Source organism: Bubalus bubalis, chromosome 1 (assembly GCF_019923935.1).
Source record: "Bubalus bubalis isolate 160015118507 breed Murrah chromosome 1, NDDB_SH_1, whole genome shotgun sequence".
Taxonomy (NCBI): Eukaryota; Metazoa; Chordata; class Mammalia; order Artiodactyla; family Bovidae; genus Bubalus; species Bubalus bubalis.
In genome coordinates this window covers 132607570-132631851 of record NC_059157.1, presented here as the reverse complement: position 1 = coordinate 132631851, position 24282 = coordinate 132607570, and the positions used below count along the sequence as shown (strand labels likewise).

General features: G+C 40.8%; 1 protein-coding gene across 6 annotated transcripts in view; it reads right to left on the bottom strand.

Moving 5' to 3' along the window:
• The window catches only part of PEX5L (peroxisomal biogenesis factor 5 like), a 318150-nt gene that overhangs the window by 111691 nt on the left and 182177 nt on the right, over nucleotides 1-24282 (bottom strand). For all 6 annotated transcript variants that reach the window (XM_025287945.3, XM_025287935.3, XM_025287903.3 and 3 more), the window contains one exon: nucleotides 16207-16302. In XM_025287945.3, the coding sequence (XP_025143730.1) occupies nucleotides 16207-16302 (96 nt within the window). The remainder of the gene's footprint in view (nucleotides 1-16206; nucleotides 16303-24282) is intronic.

Sequence of the window (24282 nt, the reverse complement as noted above, 5' to 3'; positions counted from 1 at the left end):
CTACCTTACCTGCCTCCTGAGAAACCTGTATGTAGGACAAGAAGCAACAGTTAGAACTTGACATGGAACAATGCACTAGTTCAAGATTGGGAAAGAAGTCAAGGCTCTATATTGTCACCCTGCTTATTTAACTTCTATGCAGAGCACATAATGAAAAAAAAAATGCCATGCTGGATGAATCACAAGCTGGAATCAAGAATGCCATGAGAAATATCAACAATCTCAGACATGCACATAATATTACTCTAATGGCATAAAGTGAAGAAGAACTAAAGAGCCTCTTGGTGAAGATAAAAGAGGAGAGTGAAAAAGCTTGTTTAAAACTCAACATTCAGAAAAGTAAGATCATGGCATCCAGTCCCATCACTTCATGGCAAACAGATGGGGAAAAAGTGGAAACAGTGACCGATTTTATTTTCTTGGGCTCCAAAATCACTGCAGAAAGTGACTGCGGCTATGAAATTAAAAGACACTTGCTCTTTGGAAGAAAACCTATGACAAAACTAGACAGCATATTAAAAAGCAGAGAATGGCACTGAAACATGTAAATTATCATATGTGAAATGAATCGCCAGTCCAGGTTCGATGCATGATACAGGGTGCTCAGGGCTGGTGCACTGGGATGACTCAGAGGGACGGGATGGGGAGGGAGGTGGGAGGGGGGTTCTGGATGGGGAACACATATACACCCATGGCAGATTCATGTCAGTGTATGACAAAACCAGTGCAACATTGTAAAGTAAAATAAATAAATAAACAAATAAAACTGAAAAAAAGGCAGAGACATCACTTCGCCAACAAAGGTCTGTACAGTCAAAGTTATGGTTTTTCCAGTAGTCCTGTACAGATGTGAGAGTTGGAAAATAAAGAAGGCTGAGAACCAAAGAATTGATGCTTTCAAACTGTGGTGCTGGAGAAGACTTTTGAGAGTCCCTTGCATAGCAAGGAGATCAAACCAGTCAATCCTAAAGGAAATTACCCTGAATACTCACTGGAAGGACTGATGTTGAAGCTGAAACTCCAATACTTTGACATCAGATGCAAAGAACCAACTCATTGGAAAAGACCCTGATGCTGGGAACAACTGAGGGCAGGAGGAGAAGGGGGCAAAAGATGATGAGATGGTAGGATGGCTTTATGAACTCAATGGACATGAGTTTGAGCAAACTGTAGGAGATAGTGAAGGACGGGAAAGCCTGGCATGAAGCAGTCCATGGGGTTGAAAAGAGTTGGAAATGACTGAGTAACTAAACAATAACATCCATAGACAAGGAAATATTACTTAGCAAAAAAAGGAATAACCTATTGATATTCCCAACAACAGTAAATAATCTCAAAACAATTATGCTTACTGACAGAAGGTGGAAAAAATATTCATACTGTATTACATTGATATAATATTCCAGGAAATGCAAACTAATGTATTATGAAATAAAACAAATCAATAGTTGCATGTGGATTAGGAAGGGACAAGAGGAAGAGATCATTAAAGGGTATGAGAAAACTTTTGCGGGTGATATGTTCATTACCTTAATTGTTGTTATGGTATTATAGGTGCATACATATGTCAAAAGTCATCATGTACAATTTAAGTGTTGTTTAGTCGCTAAGTTGCGTCTGACTCTTTGTAACTCCATGGACTGTAGTCCATCAGGCTCCTCTGCCCGTGGGTTTTCCCAGGCAAGAATGGGAGTTTACTGATTCTTTACCAAACTCTGTAGAGTTGTAATTTGATGTTCTACTTACTAAATCAATGAGCAATATAAGTGTTTATCATAAAATGAGATCTCTCATCATTCAGTATTTTGATTTTATTTTATAAAAAGCCGTCTGAAACTAAAATGGGTAGACATTGTTACTGATCTGAATGCAGCATTAAACACTAGCATTATTTTAACCCCTGACTTCACTATTTCACAAAATAAAGTATTTAACCTGCATGTCTCATTTGTTCCTTTAAAAAAAATCATAATATTATTCAACCTACAGGGAGTAGTATAGAATAGTGATGATTGCTTTATATGGCATGGCATTGCTAATCAAGAGATGGGATTTTGAAGACAGAAAACAAGTTTATGGTAATCAAAGGGGAAAGGGAGTGGGGGGTGGATAAATTAGGAGTTTGGGATTAGCAGACACAGATTAAGTTCAGTTCAGTCACTCAGTCGTGTCTGACTCTTTGCAACCCCATGAATCGTAGCACGCCAGGTCTCCCTGTCCATCACCAACTCCTGGAGTCCACACAAACCCATGTCCATCGAGTAGGTGATGCCATCCAGCCATCTCATCTTCTGTCATCCCCTTCTCCTCCTGCCCCCAGTGCTTCCCAGCATCAGGGTCTTTTCCAATGAGTCAACTCTTTGCGTGAGGTGGCCAAAGTATTGGAGTTTCAGCTTCAGCATCAGTCCTTCCAATGAACACCCAGGATTGATCTCCTTTAGGATGGACTCGGAGAAGGCAATGGCATCCCACTCCAGTACTCTTGCCTGGAAAATCCCATGGATGGAGGAGCCTAGTAGGCTGCAGTCCATGGGGTTGCTAAGAGTCGGACACGACTGAGCGACTTCCCTTTCACTTTTCACTTTCATGCTTTGGAGAAGGAAATGGCAACCCACTCCAGAGTTCTTCCCTGGAGAGTCCCAGGGACAGGGGAGCCTGGTGGGCTGCCGTCTCTGGGGTCACACAGAGTCGGACACAACTGAAGTGACTTAGCAGTAGCAGGATGGACTGGTTGGATCTCCTTGCAGTCCAAGGGACTCTCCAGAGTCTTCTCCAACACCACAGTTCAAAAGCATCAATTCTTCGGCGCTCAGCTTTCTTCACCATCCAACTCTCACATCCATACATGACTACTGGAAAAACCATAGCCTTGACTAGACAGACCTTTGTTGGCAAAGTAATGTCTCTGCTTTTGAATATGCTATCTAGGTTGGTCATAACTTTCCTTCCAAGGAGTAAGCGTCTTTTAATTTCATGGCTGCAATCACCATCTGCAGTGATTTTGGAGCCCCCAAAAATAAAGTCTGACACTGTTTCCACTGTTTCCCCATCTATTTCCCATGAAGTGATGGGGCCGGATGCCAATCATTTTCTGAATGTTGAGCTTTAAGCCAACTTTTTCACTCTTCTCTTTCATCAAGAGGCTTTTTAGTTCCTCTTCACTTTCTGCCATAAGGGTGGTGTCATCTGCATATCTGAGGTTATTGATATTTCTCCCGGCAATCTTGATTCCAGCTTGTGCTTCTTCCAGTCCAGCGTTTCTCATGATGTACTCTGCATATGAGTTAAATAAGCAGGGTGACAATATACAGCCTTGACGTACTTCTTTTCCTATTTGGAACCAGTCTGTTGTTCCATGTCCAGTTCTAACTATTGCTTCCTGACCTGCATACAGATTTCTCAAGAAGCAAGTCAGATGGTCTGGTATTCCCATCTCTTTCAGAATTTTCCACAGTTTATTGTGATCCACACAGTCAAAGGCTTTGGCATAGTCAATAAAGCAGAAGTATTTTTCCGGAACTCTATTGCTTTTTCCATGATCCAGCAGATGTTGGCTATTTGATCTCTGGTTCCTCTGCCTTTTCTAAAACCAGCTTGAACATCTGGAAGTTCATGGTTCACATATTGCTGAAGCTTGGCTTGGAGAATTTTGAGCATTACTTTACTAGCATGTGAGATGAGTGCAATTGTGCAGCAGTTTGAGCATTCTTTGGCATTGCTTTCTTTGGGACTGGAATGAAAACTGACTTTTTCCAGTCCTATGGCCACTGCTGAGTTTTCCAAATTTACTGGCATATTGAGTGCAGAACTATCACAGCATCATCTTTCAGGATTTGAAAGAGCTCAACTGGAATCCCATCACCTCCACTAGCTTTGTTCGTAGTGATGCTTCCTAAGGCCCACTTGACTTCACATTCCAGGATGTCTGGCTCTAGGTCAGTGATCACACCATCGTGATTATCTGGGTCGTGAAGATCTTTTTTGTACAGTTCTTCTGTGTATTCTTGCCACCTCTTCTTAGTATCTTCTGCTTCTGTTAGGTCCATACCATTTCTGTCCTTTATTGAGCCCACCTTTGCATGAAATGTTCCCTTGGTATCTCTAATTTTCTTGAAAAGATCTCTAATTTTCCCCATTCTATTGTTTTCCTCTATTTCTTTGCATTGATCACTGAGAAAGGCTTTTTTTTATCTCTCCTTGCTATTCTTTGGAACTCGGCATTCAGATGGGAATATCTTTCCTTTTCTCCTTTGCTTTTCGCTTCTCTTCTTTTCACATCTATTTGTAAGGCCTCCTCAGACAGCCATTTTTCTTTTTTGCATTTTTCCATGGGAATGTTCTTAATCCCTGTCTTCTGTACAATGTCACAAACCTCTGTCCATAGTTCTTTAGGCACTCTGTCTATCAGATCTAGTCCCTTAAAATCTATTTCGCACTTCCACTGTATAATCATAAGGGATTTGATTTAGGTCATACCTGAATGGTCTAGTGGTTTTCCCTACTTTCTTCAATTTGAGTCTGAATTTGGCAATAAGGAGTTCATGATCTGAGCCACAGTCAGCTCCCGGTCTTGTTTTTGCTGACTGTATAGAGCTTCTCCATCTTTGGCTGCAAGGAATATAATCAATCTGATTTCAGTGTTGACCATCTGGTGATTTCCATGTGTACAGTCTTCTCTTGTGTTGTTGCAAGAGGGTGTTTGCTAGGACCAGTTCGTTCTCTTGGCAAAACTCTATTAGCCTTGCCCTGCTTTATTCTGTACTCCAAGGCCAAATTTGCCTGTTACTCCAGGTGTTTTCTGACTACCTACTTTTGCATTCCAGTCCCCCATACTATCTCTAAAATAAAGGTCCTACTGTACAGCACAGGGAACTATAGTCAATATCTGATAATAAACCATAATGGAAAAGAACATACAAATACGTGTGTTTATAACCAAATCACTTTGTTGTACACCAGAAACTAACAGAACATTGTAAATGAAAGATGAAAGTGAAAGTGTTAGTTGCTCAATCGTGTCGGACTCTTTTCGACGCCATGGGTTGTAGCCAGCCAGGCTCCTCTGTCCATGGGATTGTCCAGGCAAGAATACTGTAGTGGGTTGCTATTTCCTTCTCCAGAAAAACTTCCGGACCCAGGGATTGAACCCAGGACTCTGCATTGTAGGCAGATTCTGTATTGAGTCACCTATACTTCAATAAAGATGAGGTTTTGTAGGTTTCAGATAAATATAATTACATTATTGCTCCTTGCCAACATCCACTGGATCATGGAAAAAGCAAGCGAGTTCCAGAAAAACATCTATTTCTGCTTTATTGACTATGCCAAAGCCTTTGACTGTGTGGATCACAATAAACTGTGGAAAATTCTGAAAGAGATGGGAATACCAGACCACCTGATCTGCCTCTTGAGAAATTTGTATGCAGGTCAGGAAGCAACAGTTAGAACTGGACATGGAATAACAGATTGGTTCCAAATAGGAAAAGGAGAACGTTAAGGCTGTATATTGTCACCCTGTTTATTTAACTTATATGCAGAGTACATCATGAGAAACGATGGACTGGAAGAAGCACAAGCTGGAATCAAGATTGCCGGGAGAAATATCAATAACCTCAGATATGCAGATGACACCACTCTTATGGCAGAAAGTGAAGAGGAACTAAAAAGCCTCTTGATGAAGGTGAAAGTGGAGAGTGAAAAAGTTGGCTTAAAGCTCAACATTCAGAAAATGAAGATCATGGCATCCAGTCCCATCACTTCATGGGAAATAGATGGGGAAACAGTGGAAACAGTGTCAGACTTTATTTTTGGGGGCTCCAAAATCACTGCAGATGGTGATTGCAGCCATGAAATTAAAAGACTCTTGCTCCTTGGAAGGAAAGTTATGACCAACCTAGATAGCATATTCAAAAGCAGAGACATTACTTTGCCAACAAAGGTTCGTCTAGTCAAGGCTATGGTTTTTCCTGTGGTCATGTATGGATGTGAAAGTTGGACTGTGAAGAAGGCTGAGCGCCGAAGAATTGATGCTTTTGAACTGTGGTGTTGGAGAAGATTCTTGAGAGTCCCTTGGACTGCAAGGAGATCCAACAAGTCCATTCTGAAGGAGATCAGCCCTGGGATTTCTTTGGAAGGAATGATGCTAAAGCTGAAACTCCAGTACTTTGGCCACCTCATGCAAAGAGTTGACTCATTGGAAAAGACTGATGCTGGGAGGGATTGCGGGCAACAGGGGAAGGGGACGACAGAGGATGAGATGGCTGGATGGCATCACTGACTCGATGGACGTGAGTCTGAGTGAACTCTGGGAGTTGGTGATGGACAGGGAGGCCTGGCGTGCTGCGATTCATGGGGTCACAAGGAGTCGGACATGACTGAGCGACTGATCTGATCTGATCTTAAAAGTAAAAAGATATCCAACAAAAGAGAGAGAGAGAGATATTGAGAGAGAGGTTTTCGAATATTCCTACAAGTATCAGAGCTGGAGGGTTTCTGTAGCAGAGACTTCTAGCTGTTAGTCAAAATATACTTTCCTTTCTTCTGTAGTTGCCCAATGAATTCACAACACATCTAATCTTTACATGACCTATCTACAGTTGACATGGGAAGCATGCTAGCTAACATGGTATGCTAAGCTTTTAGGCTATCTGTAACTTAAGCAGTTAACCTCAAGATTTCTCCAGTATTTCCCAAAGAATGTTTCCACATATTTTCAGAAGATTTTCTCTTTTTTGGATATTGAATCTAAGTCAGAATGATTTAAGTAGCATTTAATCCATTAATCTCTTCCACCTACTTCAAAGAGGTGACACTGTGATAGAGAGCAAGAGAAAATATGAGGGGGTGGGGCAGACAGATAATCTTCTTGGTAGGAGGGCATTCAAGTCAGCAGTTTCTTTCATAATACTATATTAACAAAAGGAGTTCAAGAATGGCCTCCAATTCCCTTCAAGCATTTAAGATTTCTAAGGTGCCTATCAAGCATTACATTATTTTAAGCATGACATTCCAAGTCAAAATTAACAGAGATAAAGTCAGTCACACCTCCAGATGGAGGAATTACTAGTTAGCATTAAACTCTTTCACTATCCATGTCCTTAAATAGTAATTACTAATATGCCTGTGTTTTTCATATACATTAGTGCTGCTGAGGGAAAATTAGCCTCAAGTCTGATGAGGAGTTATCCTGAGAGCTATGTCCTTAGCTCAGTTAGTAGAGTATCAGAGTTCATATCTGAGGGTCCAGGATTCAAGTCCCTGTTCAGGTGTTTACTTTGGGCTTCCCAGGTGGTACTAGTTGTAAAGAACCCACCTAGCAGAAGATTTTAAGAGACATGGGTTCGATCCCTGTGTTGGGAAGATCCCCTGGAGGATGGCGTGGCACTCCAGTATTTTTACCTGGAGAATCCCATGGACAGAGAAGCCTGGAGGGCTAGAGTCCATGGGGTCGCAAAGAGTTGGACATGACTGAAGCAACTGAGCACGCATGCACTGAAAAGAAGATATCTTGAACACTGTATCCTTTGAGACAGGACATAGAAATGGGAAGTTAGGAGACAGCTTTCAATGAGGCTTGTCAGGGTACAAAGTTCATCTTGTTAGTAGGTTAGTGATATTTATTAAACACACATTAAAGTAGAGATACTGTGAAATAAATGCATTAGAGTTGCCAATCTGTTCATTTATTTAGCCAGCAAAAGTTTGTGGGGCCTTGTTCTATATCAGAATCTCTGAAAGGTGCTAGGAATACAGAGATGAAACATGGTCCCACCTGTAAAAGGTCAACATCTACTGTGGAGCTGGTCATGTAAAACCATAATAACTATACCATGGGATAATCATATTTGATCATCTCCCGAGCTGCAAATACCTCCAATTCTTCCAGAGTTTTAAGGGCCGAGCTATCTTACTCAATTTTCAATTCCTAGCACCTAGTCCAGTGCCTGGCCCATAGAAAGAGCTTAAAACATGTCCTGATGACATGACAAGGGTGTCCACTCTCACCACTATTATTCAACATAGTTTTGGAAGTCCTAGCTATAGCAGTCAGAGAAGAAACTTAAATAAAAGGAATCCAGATTGGAAAAGAAGAAGTAAAATTCTCATTGCTTGCAGATGACGTGATACTATACATTGAAAACCCTAAAGATACTATCAGAAAATTACTAGAGCTAATCAGGGAATTTAGCAAAGTTGCAGGATACAAAATCAACACACAGAAATCACTTGCATTCCTATATACTAAACATGAAACATCCAAAAGAGAAATTAAGGAATCAATCCCATTCACCACTGCAACAAAAAGAATAAAATATCTAGGAATAAGCCTACCTAAGGAGACAAAAGGGCTATATACAGAAAATTATAAGACACTGATGATTGAATTCAAAGATGACATAAACAGATGGAGAGATATTCCATGTTCTTGGGTATAAGAATCAATATTGTAAAAGTGACTATACTACCAAATGCAATCTACAGATTCAATGTGACCCCTACCAAATTACTAATGGCACTTTTCACAGAACTAGAACAAAATATTTCACAATTCATATGGAAACACAAAAGACCCTGAATAGCCAAAGAAGTCTTAAGAAAGAAGAATGCAGCTGGAGAAATCAACCTTCCTGACTTCAGATTATACTACAAAGCTACAGTCATCAAGACAGTTCAGTACTGGCATAAAAATAGAACTATAGACCAAAGGAACAAGACAGAAAGCCCGGAAATAAACCCATGCACCTATGGGTACCTTGTTTTTGACAAAGGAGGTAAGAATATACAATGGGGCAAAGACAACCTCTTCAATAAGTGGTGCTGGGAAAAACTGTACAGCTACATGTAAAAGGATGAAATTAGAACACTTCCTAACACCATACACAAAGACAAACTCAAAATGGACTAAAGACCTAAATTCAAGACCAGAAACTATAAAACTCTTAGAGTAAAACATAGGCAGAACACAATGACATAAATCAAAGCAAGATCCTAGAATAATGGAAATAAAAACAAAAGTAAACAAGTGGGACCTGATTAAACTTAAAATCTTTCACACAGCAAAGGAAACTATAAGCAAGGTGAAAAGACAACGCTCAGAATGGGAGAAAATAATAGCAAATGAAACAACTGACAAAGGATTAATTTCCAAAATATACAAACAGCTCATACAACTCAATACCAGAAAAACAAACAACTCCACCAAAAAGTGGGGAAAAGACCTAAACAGATGTGTCTCCAAAGAAGACATACAGATGGCTAACAAACACATGTAAAGATGCTCAATATCAATTATTAGAGAAATGAAAATCAAAACTATAAGTATCACCTCACACCAGTCAGAATGGCCATCATCAAAAAGTCTACAAACAATAAATGCTGGAGAGAGTGTGGATACAAGGGAACCCTCTTGCACTGTTGGTGGGAATGTAAACTGATACAGCCACTATGGAAGACAGTATGGAGATTCCTTAAAATAACTAGGAATAAAACCACCATATGACCCAGCAATCCACTCCTAGGCATATACCCTGAAGAAAGCAAAATTAAAAAAGACACATGTATCCCACTGTTCACTGCAGCACTATTTACAACAGCTGGAACATGGAAGCAACCTAGATGTCCATCGACAGATGAATGGATAAAGAAATTGTGGTACATATACACAATGGAATATTACTCAGTCACAATAAGAATACATTTGAGTCAGTTCTAATGAGGTGGATGAACCAAGAGCCTATTATACAGAGTGAAGGAAGTCAGAAAGAGAAAGATAAATATTTTATACTAATGCATATGTACAGAATCTAGAAAGATGGTACTGGAGAATTTATTTGCAGGGCAGCAGTGGAGAAAAAGAGAACAGATTTATGGACATGGGGAGAGGGGAGGAGAGGGTAAGATGTATGAAGAGAGTAACATGGAAACTTACATTACCATATGTAAAATAGATAGCCAATGGAATTTTCTGTATGTCTCAGGGAACTCAAACAGGGGCTCCGTATTAACCTAGAGGGGTGGGATGGGGAGGGAGATGGGAGGGAGGTTCCAGAGGGAGGGGACACATGCATACCTATGGCCGATTCATGCTGAGGTTTGACAGAAAACAACAAAATTCTGTAAAGCAATAATCCTTCAATTAAAAAATAAATTAAAAAACAAAACAAAACATGTCCTGATGAATTTGTTGCTACATCTGGTTTACTTTGAAGGCTGAGGCACCTAGAGAGACTAACTAGGTAAACACAGCTCCAGAGGCTGGCTGGCTGGTTTCCTCTCTGCTGACAGTGGTAAGAGACATTCCTGACGTGTGGTTGCAGGTGTGCTGACTGCCCACGTGACCTCCTCTCTCTGCAGAGGCTGCATAGTGCTCTCTAGGGATCTCCTTCCTGGGAGGCAGCTTCAGGCCTCACTGAGGCCCTGGGCTCCTTCCCCGCTTCTCACTTCTGCACCTCCTGGACATCTTTCTTAGGGACTTGTAGCTAACAGCATGTTTAGGCTGCTGCCTAGGAAGAAAATCCAAGAGGAAGGATGGAGGAAACTCCTTCAGGGAACAGGCATTTTAAAAGATAGCCCAAATTAGGAATATTTGGTTCTTTGACCTAAAATTACAATACTTTGAGCCGAGATGAATTTGCAGTGACTTTTCAATAAAATGTAGGATATGGAGGCAAAAAACTCCACATAAGGCCTCAATGAATTTAACCATTCAACCTGAGCTTGAGCAATGTCAGTCTTCACACACAAACAGGTTCCCCATTTAAGATATGCATAAATGTGTATGTGGTGATAACTGTCTTTAGTAGAAGAACTGGAATTTATGGGCACTTTGGGTCAACATTAGTTGAATTGCATGCTGTTAGGTATTACATAGTCTATGTATAGCCTAGATAATATCATGCAGAATATAAAACAGGTCCAATGTTACACCATGGCAAAAGTGGTTGCTGTTACCTGTATTGTAATGGCATTGTAACATCATGACTGTCTCACTGACTGACACTGAGACCAAGACAGCCACAGAGGACACTTCAGGGCAGTCCCTGGGAGAGATATGTACCCCAGAGAGAGAATTGATTGTTTACATCAGCTATGAAAACACAAATACTCAATTACATTAGAAGGTGATAGGGCACTTTTGAAGTGTTTCTCACATTATGTGATTAACATTTAGCCATCCATCCATTCATTCAACAAGTATTTATTAAATACTAAAGTCTGTCTAATCAAGGCTATGGTTTTTCCAGTGGTCATGTATGGATGTGAGAGTTGGACTGTGAAGAAAGCTGAGCACCAAAGAATTGATGCTCTTGAACTGTGGTGTTGGAGAAGACTCTGGAGAGTCCCTTGGACTGCAAGGAAGTCCAACCAGTCCATCCTAAAGGATATCAGTCCTGGGTGTTCTTTGGAAGGACTGATGTTGAAGCTGAAACTCCAATACTTTGGCCACCTCATGCGAAGAGTTGACTTATTGGAAAAGACCCTGATGCTGGGAGGGATTGGGGGCAGGAGGAGAAGGGGACGACAGAGGATGAGATGGCTGGATGGCATCACTGACTCGATGGACATGAGTTTGGGTAAACTTCGGGAGTTGGTGATGGACAGGGAGGCCTGGTGTGCTGCGGTTCATGGGGTCGCAAAGAGTCAGACATGACTGAGCGACTCACCTGAACTGAGGTACCCCAGAGGAGGAAATGGCAACCCACTCCAGTATTCCTGCCTGAAAAATTCCATGGACAGAGGAACCTGGGAGGCTACAGTCCAAGGGGATGCAAAGAGTCAGATATGACTGAGCAACTGAGCATGGATGCAGGTACCAGACACTGTTTTACCTCTGGAGGTGCAGTGTTACATAAGAGACAAGATCCCTTTTCTCATTGAAGTTACATTTTAAAGTGGACAGAGAACAGATAGACAGACAAATAAAAACAAATAAGGGAAGATAAAGTGATAAATGTAAGAGTGAAAAACAAAATTTGAGGTGCTGTGCAGCAACTGGTGGTCAGCTTCAGCTTTTTTGAGGCGCTGACACTTGAGTTAGAATCTGAATGACAAAAAGGAATCTGCCACACCAGGATATGGGGGAAGAATGTTCCCTGCAGAGGAAAGAGTGGAGACCGCAGGCAATGCGGCTGCTGTGCAAGATGAACACAGTGGTACCCCTGGAGCTCGTGAAGGGCTGAGATGCGGAAGAAGCTGGAGAGGGGATCAGGTGCCAGGCCTGAGGCAGGATGATGACCAAAAAAAAAAAAAAAATGAGGGTTTAAGAACGGAATAGAATGTGAAACAGAAGGAATATTGGAACCAGATAATATAGAAATGGAGACTGGAAACACTGACTTGAGCCATGATTTTTCTTGCCCCAGGCATGGTTTTCATCTGGGTCTCGCTGTTGTTTAGAACAATCTCTAATAAAGCTGATCTGCGGTGCCATTCTTTATCAGTCTTGAAATGAAGAATGTGGCACTTTTTGTTCTCTTTAAGAATTTGAGATTCTACTATAGTGCCCATTGGAATTTACCACTTTTTCCCTGATTACCAATGTAGTACACATTTATGACAGAACATTTGGAAAATACAGATAAGCTAATGGAAGAAATTAAATCACTCCCAAGTACAGCCACCCAAGATAACTACTGTGAACAATTGGACACAGACTTTCTTGATTATACAGTGCAGTGATTCAGAATACAGGCTCTGGAGTCTGGGAGGAAATCATGATTTTATAACTTGCTAAATGAGAGTTCTTCATTTTCAGTCTATCTTAATTGCTTATAAAATGCCAAGCAAATGTCTGCAATATCTTTAAGCCTCAGTTTTCTCATCTGCAGGATGAGAACAGTAATATTACCTTCCTCATAGGCCTGCTGGGAGGATTAAACGAGAATCCATGCAAAGCTCCTGAGGCAGTGGCTGGCACAGAGTATGTATTCCAAACACTCAAGTCGTGTCCGACTATTTGCGACCCCATGGACTATACAGTCCATGGAATTCTCCAGGCCAGAATACTGGATTGGGTAACCCATTCCATTCTCCAAGGGATCTTCCCCACCCAGGGACCGAACCCAGGTCTCCTGCATTGCAGGCAGATTCTTTACCAGCTGAGCCGCCAGGGAAGTCATTCCAAACATATGAGGTATTAAGCTATCATAATTTTATGAACCTGGGCTCATACTGTAAAGTTGTCAGTATATAAGTGAGTATTCCAATTATCACTAGACATTTTACATGATCTTAATTATTTTTCTATGTTGTAGTTTTTAATGGTTATATAGCATTTTACTGTAGAGATAGTAATTTAGTTAATTCTGCTGTGGTACACTTGGGCTATTCCCAATTTTCACCACATAAAATTCTACAGATAAAATATTACAAACTTTCATGACTACTTCCCTAAGACGAATTCTAAGAAGTGGCTGGGTCAAGTGGCATGTATATTTCCAAGACTCTGTGACACATTTTATTATGTCTTCTGCTAAGGATTTTGATTAAACCCTCGATAAGAATAATGTCGGGAAGTAAGTCGTTCACATATGTGTGCAGTTTTGCAGGTCTGATTTACCATCAGCTTGGTGAAATGCAACCCCCACCCCCACGCCTCATGTCTTTTTCCCCACACCTGTTCACACCTTCTGGTCAGCACCATCCTCTCTCATTCCTTAAGGAAGCTTCTCGGTTCCAGGCTTCTAGCTGAGCAAATATGCTTACAGTTTTCTGATTTGCTAGGAATTCTGCACTTAGTCACTTCACCTGAAGCTATAAACGGATAGCACTTTTAGTACATTAGAAATCCAAGCCTCTCATCTTATAATGAAGAAACTAAAGTGGAAGGGAACAAATGCCTTAAGTCGGTCATTTGTTCCATGCCACTGCTGGACGGTAACTCAGAGCTAGCTCATTCCTGTATCTCTAGTACCTAGTTCAGCAGCCAACATGTATAGACAGCCATTAATGTTTGAGGATAACTACTTGAAGTAATTTACAGCCTTTTAGGATTTTGCAGCTGGAAAGGACTGTAGAGGTGTGGAAAAATGAGACTCACATGGATTAATGAGGTATATTATTGTTGTTCAGTCGCTCAGTTGTACCCAACTCTTTGCAACCCTCTGGACTGAAGCCTTCCAGGCTCCTCTGTCTATGGGATTTTTTAGGCAAGAACACTGGAGTGGGTTGACATTTTCTTCTCCAAATGAGATATGATGTTTAGTTATTAGTGGCAAGTTGGAATAACAACTCTGGTCTCTCAATTCCCAGGACATACAAGGAGAAACCAGGAGAAAATCAGGCTTCCTGGGTTGAGGTGGGCATCATGTAGAGAAGGGATTCACCTAAGGTTGCCTTGGTCCAGAGAGAGCAAAGCCAGGGGTAAGAAAACAGGTAGTTGCTGGTAGATCAATTTCAGCCTAATTCAGGGAAGACCTTTTTAATAGCCAGGATTGTCCAAAACTGAAATAGGTTTTCTTGAAAATAAGTGAGTTGTTCCTAACTGGAAATGTTCAAATAGAAACAGGGTATGTTTGAATAAATAATTTGTCAAGTATGTTTAAAAAGAAAAACTGTTTTGTGTGACTGGTTGGAATAGATGACTTATAAGGTCTCCACCAAAACTAAGATTAGGTGATTTTATGAATAGACAGACAGATGGACAATTTTTTTTCTTGTTGATATATTACTTTGTACTTATGTCTTTTTAGTGTGAACCCATTGTCTCCTCCTTACAAATAGGAATAAATTCTAAAGTCTTTTCTTCCCCAAGATTCTATGGTTCTAAATAATCTTTTTAGTGCTAATTCAGTGTTTTATACACAGGAGTTCAAAAGAAACTTACATTCTCTTTTAGTCAGAAAATTCTACATTTAAGATAAATTGAGCTACAGCCTCCATGCAGTTGAACAATTTGAACTCAGCTGGTCTCAATCAAATCTATCAGTTGATCACATTCAAGAGTACTAAATACGCATTAACTTTTTTTTTTTTTAATAAAAATGTTAAATCTAAAAGAAGAAATTTGGGTGGACTGTATTGTGATGAGACTAAAGTGTTCTCTAACTAGGTTTCTGATTGATGATATGAAATTTGACTGGAATTATTTCCTAGAATATAGAGAACTTTTTAATATTAAATTGCTAGTATGATTTAATTGCACTTCAAGTATGAAATTACTGAAAGACTGCCCATTGTATAATACTTTCATCCAAAATCTAGTGGTAAGACTGACACATAAATGAACCATATTACGGGAATTCTTTCAATTTGCAAGATTTCCCATCAGTAATAGAAATGGAGGTCCTGACAAGTTCATACTTGGATTGGGTGAAAAGATCCACTCTCAAATAGTCATCGAGCAAAGCTTTAGTGAGAATCATAGATGGGGCCTGTAATGCACTCTTTGCAAATCTAACCAGGAAGGAAATGGATAAAAAACAGCCAAGGATGTCTTTTTTGGCTTCCCTTTTCCCTTTCTTTCTCCCCCCACCCCCTCTCTTATTAGAAGGTTAAACAAAGAAAAGTAATGTTCAAATTAAGTGTTTAATTTATTAACATTGTCATTGTTTTGAACACTCTTAACAGTAAAAAAGAAAAAAAAATTATGGCTCAAGTCAAGATGGGCTATCATCGATAAGAATTTCTCAGCCCTGCCTTTTTCCCCCACCCAGTGAGGAAAATGTATATTTCAGGGATAGCAAGACCTTCTATGTTTCAGACATTGTCCTGTATGTCAGAGAAAAAACAATCAGGCATGAAGCTTGACCTCATAGAAGCATAGCAAATGCATAGCATAGGTTCATCACGGGAGCCTGATGAGACTTGGAGTTCTTCCTGACCCAAAACTCCAGACAGTCACTGCTAATCTACCACAGAATTCTAAGAGTTGACAACTATTAGTCACCCCATGTAGGAAGTCAAAAGTTCTCTGGTAACCAGGTCTCATTCTAACAATTATAGTCATGGTTTGTTCATGTCTATAAAGACCCATTTCAACCTAGAGAGCTGGAAGGGAGCTCAAAAGGGAGGGAAGAGATGTATACTTAAGATTCTTAAGATGTATATGTTGCTGATTCACGTTGTTGTACGTCAGAAACCAACACAACACTGTAAAGCAATTATCCTCCAATTTTTTATAAAAGACTCACTTCATATGTATCTTGTTTGATTTTCTTAATTCCACTCTCAGAAACATGAAACTGAAAAAATAAACCAAAAAGCTACCTCCACAGCTGCTTTCGCTCTTTCAAATTCTTCTTCCAAGGAATGGTTTCTGGAAAGCAAGGCGCTCCCCCAGCGCTGCTCTTTGGTCAGTCGAGCCTGAAATAAACCAAACATAATTTTGGAATCACATAATATAAAATACAAACATTTTTCCTTTTCTCATCGTATCCTAGACTTTAAGAAGTACCCGTGACTGACGTCACTTTTGGAGTACTTTGCAAACAGAACGCTTCTTAAACGGGGACGGTGCCAAAGTCTGCGCCCCGCTCACACGCAGGCATCTTCTAACCGCGAGTCTCAGCCGAGGTCATATTAAAACATCAACACCCAGGCCCTACCTCCCAAAGATCTTACATCTCATTGGTCTAGGTTCAAGGCGTTGATAGGTCAGGAAGTCTCCCCATGCAGTTAGGCTGGAGAATCTCCGTTATAGAATACACCTGGAAGCTGATGTTTGCGCTTTCAGCTTGTTAGGAGGATCAGCCTCAGGTGAAGCTGCGAAGGCTGCAGCCACGGAAGGTAGCTGCTAGGCCTTTCTCCTTACACTTGAGCTGGGCTTCATGCTGTATTCTCTTTCCTTTGCCTTCCCTCTCTTGGCACACATCTTTCTCATGCCACATTTCCTCAGGTCACTGCTCTCTGCTAAATAGTCACTTGGATAAAATCATGTCTGGTAATGCCAACTGCTTTGTCACAATTAACAGGAGATGTGATACACAACTTAGCTAAATGCAAATATTTCCAGAAGATCCTCCACAAAGAGTTTGCTAGAATTTTAAAAATATCTATTTTAAATTTCACAAACAATGATTACATTCTTTTTGAAAAAAATTAATCATGGTAAATCAGAGGCATAATTCTAGACCTTTCCCCCTTGAATTTGCATGTATATTTATGCACCCATGGATAGAATATCACAGTGTTTCAAAAAGCTTTTGGAAACGTAAATGGTGCTATTCTGTGGCTTGTTTTTTTTCTATTCAGCAATGTACCTTGGAGAGTCTCCACATGTTGCACTCCTAGATCTATCTCATTCTTTTCCCAAGGATTTCCTAGTAAGTATTCACTGTATGTTGATTAGAACCCTCTCCATGAGCATTGAATGTTTCTCATTTTTCTCCATGTGATTGCTTGTTTTCTTATCTATCTTCTTCTCTGATCCTCTTGCTCTGCTGTGGTGTCCACAGCGGGAGGACTTTGGTAACTCTTGTACTGCCCCACCCTGAGCCCAGGGTCTGACAAGTGATGCATGCCCCAAGGATGCCTGTGTATGGATTGCGGGAGGAGGCCCAGCACTGCTAAGGCAGCTAGGCCTTGGAGAGCAGGGGGAGAGAGGCTCGGAGTCAAGTCCTCCACCCCCTTTCACTGCAGGGCAGGGGTGGCTCCTTGGCCACGTGGGAGATTACTGGCCTGCAAGGATGCTCAATCCCTGCTTCTAGGGGAATTACTTGAAAAGACCTGGGCCCCACCCCAGACCAATGAAGTGATCTTTGAAGGTAGGGCCCAGGAATTAAATGGTTGAAAAGCTCTGTGGTGATTTTTAAAAGTAGCCACATTCGAAAACCAAAACTATGGCAAAACTTCGCTCTCCACCCAGCACTTACCATCTATTCTGTTCAGTTGCTTTTCATTCTTTCTCCACCATTAGTGGTCCTCAAGAGGAACCCCCCTCTTTGATGATTACACAGTATTCAATCTGTGGGTTGGGAAGATCCCTTGGAAGAAGAAATGGCAACCCACTCCAGTATTCTTGCCTGGGAAATCTCATGGACAGAAGAGCCTGGCGGGCTACAGACCATGGGGTCATAAAGAATCGGGCACAACTTAGAGACTGAACAACACCAGTACCAGGGCTTACTACATGCCAGATGCTGCTTCAAGTCCTTTACCTACTGGAACTCATGTTGTCTGTTCAACAACCCGAGGTAAGTACTAGCATTGACTTCATGTCCATGAAGCACAGACAGCTGACTTGACTTGCCCCTGGTCTCACAGCTAGCTAAGGGGTAGGACCATTGCTTCTGGGCCATGCTCAAAACCACTGCCTCTCACAGGAGGCTGTGCTCAACTGGCCATTTTAGGAAGATGCAAAATATAGAAAAGCTGTCCCTTGGAGACAGGGACATTTATACGAGGTTGAGAGAGCTAGCCAAGAAGCTGTCTAGAATACCGTGGGCTGAAAATAATAATAATAATAATGAAGTAATTACTAGGAATGTTTCTGAGCATAAACAAGTCTTAGACTGCCTTCTGCTTTAATGGATTTAAAGGTTAATTTATTGGAACACTAATTTATGTTTTCTCCTCCTTGATGTATTTATTCCCTGCTGTATCCCTGGCCCCTCCTTCTAAGAGTAGGTGCTTCACAAATAATCAGTAAATATTTGTTGAAAATATACTGTCAGGGAATACATGAGTGACCAAATAAAAGGTATTTCTCCTCCCTACTCCCAGAAGGTAGATGTGTGTTCTCAGTCAAGGTCTCATGGCCAATCTGGAGGCTAAGGAGAGTTTATAGGAGATTGAAAGGGACTTAATTTTTGTGCTGTACCTGGACTGGCAGATGTCTGTGCTAGTAAACCCTGGTTTGGGGGTGGGGTGGGGATGGCTGCAGGATGCCCTAGTGGGGTTCCTGGTAAAAAGCGATGCCTGTGAGTAGCTCAGGGTTGAGGCCTCTGGAGCAGTGCCTGTGGTCAGAAAATGGAGGGTGATGAAGGCAGGTCAGGGCCGTGATGCTACTGCCTTGGCATTGGTGCCTTGCTCACTGGTGGGCACCAGTGGCCTCCCAAACAAGCATCCTCCCTTATTCTCTGGGCCCTGTGGAAGCTACTGTATTTTTCTAATCCAGAAAATTGAGTCAGGGAGGGGAAGCCTGACACAGGTTCCAGAGATTAGAATATGAACATATCTTTTAGGGGGGCCACCGTTCAGCCCACTGCCACCCTCATCTGACACTCTTGGGTGGCAATATATTAGCTTAACAAATATAAAGGTGCAGATGATTACCTTTTAGAACTGATAACCTATTAGGATCTTACAGCCTGGTAGAGAAGTTAATGCCAAAGGTGATATGACTGTATTGTCTTATAGACAGTTAATCAACCTTGTATCTAATTTGGTAAACTTTTTATTTTGATATTTCTTTCCCAACTGGCTACATAAATCTCTGTTCCTTATTCCTTTGGTTTTAGAACCAACTCTTTTATTTTCCTGTAGGTTCGTTCATGAAATAAATATTCATTGAGATAAAGTTAAAAAAAAAATGGACACACATGGTAAGAAATAAACTTTGTGCATTTATATAATAATGAAAGACATGAGGAGAAGAAAGAGGAAGCACTAACATTTTTGTCCCCAAGGCACCTCCTTCAATTAGAGGCCCTTTTCACCAGTGAAACATGATCTGTCTTTCCTGTGAAGCCTGACCGAACAGGACTCCATTACTGTCACTGGCTTCCGTTCATCAATGTTTCACGACCCAAGTGGATTATGAATCACAGGATGCAAAGGGCACCATACATCAGGAAGAAGAAAATCTCTCAGGATTCTAGATTTACAGTTTATGTTCTCTTAACTGCCTAAAACAGTAAATGTAAATACAATCTTACCGTGAAAATGAAATTTTGTTTTGATAGTACAGTTACTATTTAGGTAAATGCTATTTCCCACATTGTTAGGAAAGCCTTATGTTATTACTAATTTGAATGTTAGCAACCTCACATTTTAAAGCCATCTATTTTTCCTAAGGAAGCATAAAATAAAAGTAGATACTGAATGTAAACAGAGGCAGTTTGCAAGCTGAGGGTAGTATCCATCTAAAGGTTCTAAAACTTTTTAGCAGCTCAGCAGTGTGCCCAGACATGCTGATTTAGGAGTGAGAATGAAAAACATACTAAACACACAGTCAAGAACAGCCTTCTTTTTGAACAATATATATATATATATATTTTACATCTAATTTCATTACGGGCAAAACTGTAATATGGAAAAACATAAATAATGCTAGTAAACTGCAGATATTTGTTAATATTTAACTAGAGGAATGATAAACAAGACAGTCACACCTGTAAGTTTGACTTGCAGCTATTTTGGTAGGACAATGGCTGTAATAGCAGTTCTTAAGCTTTAGCGTGCATTAGAATCCCCCACAGGTCACCTTCAATTTGCAGGGCTCCACCTCTTGGGTTTCTGAGTCAGTAGGTGTAGGGGGTGGGGCTATAGAATCGTCATTTCTAACAAGTTCCCAAGTGTTACTGACGCTGCTGCTTTAGGGACCACACTGTGAGGACTTCTGATCTAGGAATTGACATTATGTGTATGTGGGTGGAACTCTGGAGTTCACAAATATATTCTGACGTAGTCATTTCTTTCCTTCTTTGCATGGTTTTGAAAAAGGCTCCACAATTAACAGTTACCTCCTGGAAGCGCTTTGGCTTTAAAAACAGCATTTTAATTCGTTTAAACTAATTGGATTTTAGGGTATTACAGTTTCCAAAGAAGGAAAGCATTTAATTCCCCCAGCTGTTGATTGCACTGAATGATCGGCACTAGGTGAAGGGAGAGAAGAAAGAATTAAATAACTCTGAAAATAATATTATGCTTTATTGTCTTTATTAAAAATTATGACTGTGATCAAAACAGTCATATGATCAAAACAGTCAAATATGATTTGCAAATGACTGTATTTGTGGCTGTGGTTGTCCTAGCATAATTTTCTTGGCTAACATCTAAAGCTATCATTCATAGCTCCTCATACAATTGATAGATATATTCCACCAAAACACATTTTAAAAAAAGGCTCAGTATCTTTCTAAAGGAATTGGAGGAGAAAAGGGATTTGCTTAACTGTAGAGAAGAAAAATATAACAACTAGCAGAGATTATATAACAGTCATTGAAAACAGTCTCTCTACAGTCAGTTTCAGTTCAGTTCAGTTCAGTCGCTTAGCAATGTCTGACTCTTTGTGACCCCATGAATTGCAACACGCCAGGCCTCCCTGTCCATCACCATCTCCCGGAGTTTACTCAAACTCACGTCCATTGAGTCAGTGATGCCATCCAGCCATCTCATCCTCTGTTGTCCCCTTCTCCTCCTGCCCCCAATCCCTCCCAGCATCAGAGTCTTTTCCAATGAGTCAACTCTTCGCATGAGGTGGCCAAAGGACTGGAGTTTCAGCTTTAGCATCATTCCTTCCAAAGAACACCCAGGACTGATCTCCTTTAGAATGGACTGGTTGGATCTCCTTGCAGTCCAAGGGACTCTCCAGAGTCTTCTCCAACACCACAGTTTCAAAAGCATCAATTCTTCGGTGCTCAGCCTTCTTCACAGTGCAACTCTCACATCCATACATGATCACTGGAAAAACCATAGCCTTGACTAGGCGGACCTTTGTTGGCAAAGTAATGTCTCTGCTTTTTGCCTGGGATCAAATCCTGGTTTACCATTTACTATTAATGGTGACCTTGGACAAATTACTTAACCTTTATAATCCTCAGTTTTTTGGGAGGGTGGGCATGCCACTTGGTTTGTGAGATCTTGTTGTTGTTCAGTTGCTAAGTCCTGTCTGACTCCTTGCAGCCCCATGGATTGCAGCATACCAGGCTTCCCTGTCCTTCACTATCTCCCAGGGTTTGAGCAAACTCATGTCCATTGAATCAATAATGTAATCTTACTGTCTCATCCTCTGTTGCCCCCTCCTCCTCCTGCCTTCAATCTTTCCCAGCATCAGGGTCTTTTCCAATGAGTTGGCTCTTATGCATCTGGTGGCCAAAATATTGAAGCTTCAGCTTCAGCATCAGTCAGTTCAGTCACTCAGTTGTGTCCAACTCTTTGTGACCCCATGTACTGCAGCATGCCAGGCTTCCCTGTTCATCATCAACTCCCTGAGCTTGCTCAAACTCATGTCCATCAAGTCAGTGATGCCATCCAACTATCTCATCCTCTGTCATCTCCTTTTCCTCCCGCCTTCAATCTTTCCCAGCATCAAGGTATTTTCCAAAGAGTCACTTTTTTGATTCAGGTGGCCAAAGTATTGGAGCTTCAGCTGCAGCATCAGTCCTCCCAATGAATATTTAGGACTGATTTCCTTTAGGACTGACTGGTTTGATCTCCTTGCAGTCCAAGGGACTCTCAAGAGTCTTCTCCAACACCACAGTTCAAAAGCATCAATTCACCCAAAATTCAACACAAAGCTTTTATGGTCCAAACTCAAATCTATACATGACTACTGGAAAAGTCATATCTTTGATTATATGGATCTTTGTTGGTAAAGTTATGTCTCTGCTTTTTAATATGCTGTCTAGGCTCATCAGAGACACTTGATGAGGAGCAAGACACTTCCAAGGAGCAAGTATCTTTTGATTTCATGGTGGCAGTCACCATTTGCAGTGATTTTGAAGCCCAAGAAAATAGTCTGTCACTGTTTCCATTGTTTCCTCATTTATATGCCATGAAGTGATGGGACTGGATGCCATGTTCTTCGATTTTTGAATGTTGAGTTTTAAGCCAGCTTTTTCACTCTTCTCTTTCACCTTCATCAAGAGACTTTAGTTCCTCTTTTCTTTCTGCCATAAGGATGGTGTCACCTGCATATATGAGGTCATTGGTATTTCTCTGGGCAATCTTGATTCCAGATTGTGCTTCATCCAACCTGACATTTCTCATGATGTACTCTTCATACAGGTTAAATAAGCAGGGTGAAAATATATAGCCTTGACATACTCCTTTTCCAATTTGGAACCAGTCCATTGTTCTATGTCTGCTTCTAACTGTTGCTCTTTGGCCTGCATACAGACTTCTCAGGAGGCAGGGAATGTGGTTTGGTATTCCTGTCTCTTTAAGAATTTTCCAGTTTGTTGTGATCCACAAGTCAAAGGCTTTGGTCAATGAAGCAGATGTTTTTATGGAATTCTCTTGCTTTTTCTATGATCCAGCAGGTGTTGGCAATTTGATCTCTAGTTCCTCTGCCCTTTCTAAATCCAGCTTGAATTTCTGCAAGTTCTTGGTTCATGTACTGTTGAAGCGTAACTTGAAGCATTTTGAGCATTACCTTGCTAGCATGTGAGATGAATGCAATTGTATGGTAGTTTGAACATTCTTTGGCATTGCCTTTCATTGGAATGAAAACTGACCTTTTCCAGTCCTGTGGCCACTGCTGAGTTTTCCAATGTTGCTGGCATATTGAGTGGAACACTTTAACAGCATCATCTTTTAGGATTTGAAATAGCTCAGCTGGAATTTCATCACCTCCACTAGCTTTGTTTGTAGTGATGCTTCCTAAGGCCCACTTGACTTTGCACTCCACGGTGTCTGGCTCTAGGTGAATGATCACATCATCACAGTTATCTGGGTCATTAAGGTCTTTTTTGTATAGTTCTTCTGTATATTCTTGCCACATCTTCTTAATATCTTCTGCTTTTGTTAGGTCAATACGGTTTCTGTCCTTTAGTGTGCCCATCTTTGTGTGAAATGTTCCCTTGGTATCTCTAATTTTCTTGAAGAGATCTCTTGTCTTTCCCATTCTATTGTTTTCCTCTATTTCTTTGCATTGTTCACTTAGGAAGGCTTTCTTATCGCTCTTGCTATTCTTTGGAACTGTGCATTCAGATGGATATCTTTCCTTTTCTCCTTTGCATTTTGCTTCTCTTCTTTTCTCAGCTATTTGTAAGGCCTCCTCAGACAACCATTTTGCCTTCCTGCATTTCTTTTTCGTAGGGATGGTTTTGCTCACTGCCTCCTGTACAATGTCATGAACCTCCGTCCATAGTTCTTCAGGCACTCTATCAGATCTAATCTCTTGAATCTATTTGTCACTTCCACTGTATAATCGTATGGGATTTGATTTGGGTTATACCTGAATGGCTTAGTGGTTTTCCCTACTTTCTTCAATTTAAGTCTAAATTTGGCAATAAGGAGTTCATGATCTGAGCCAAAGTCAGCTCCATGTCTTGTTTTTGCTGACTGTATAGAGCTTCTCCATTTTCGGCTGCAAAGAATATAATCAATCTGATTTCAGTATTGACCATCTGGTGAGGTTCATGTATAGAGTCTTCTCTTGTGTTGTTGGAAGAGGGTGTT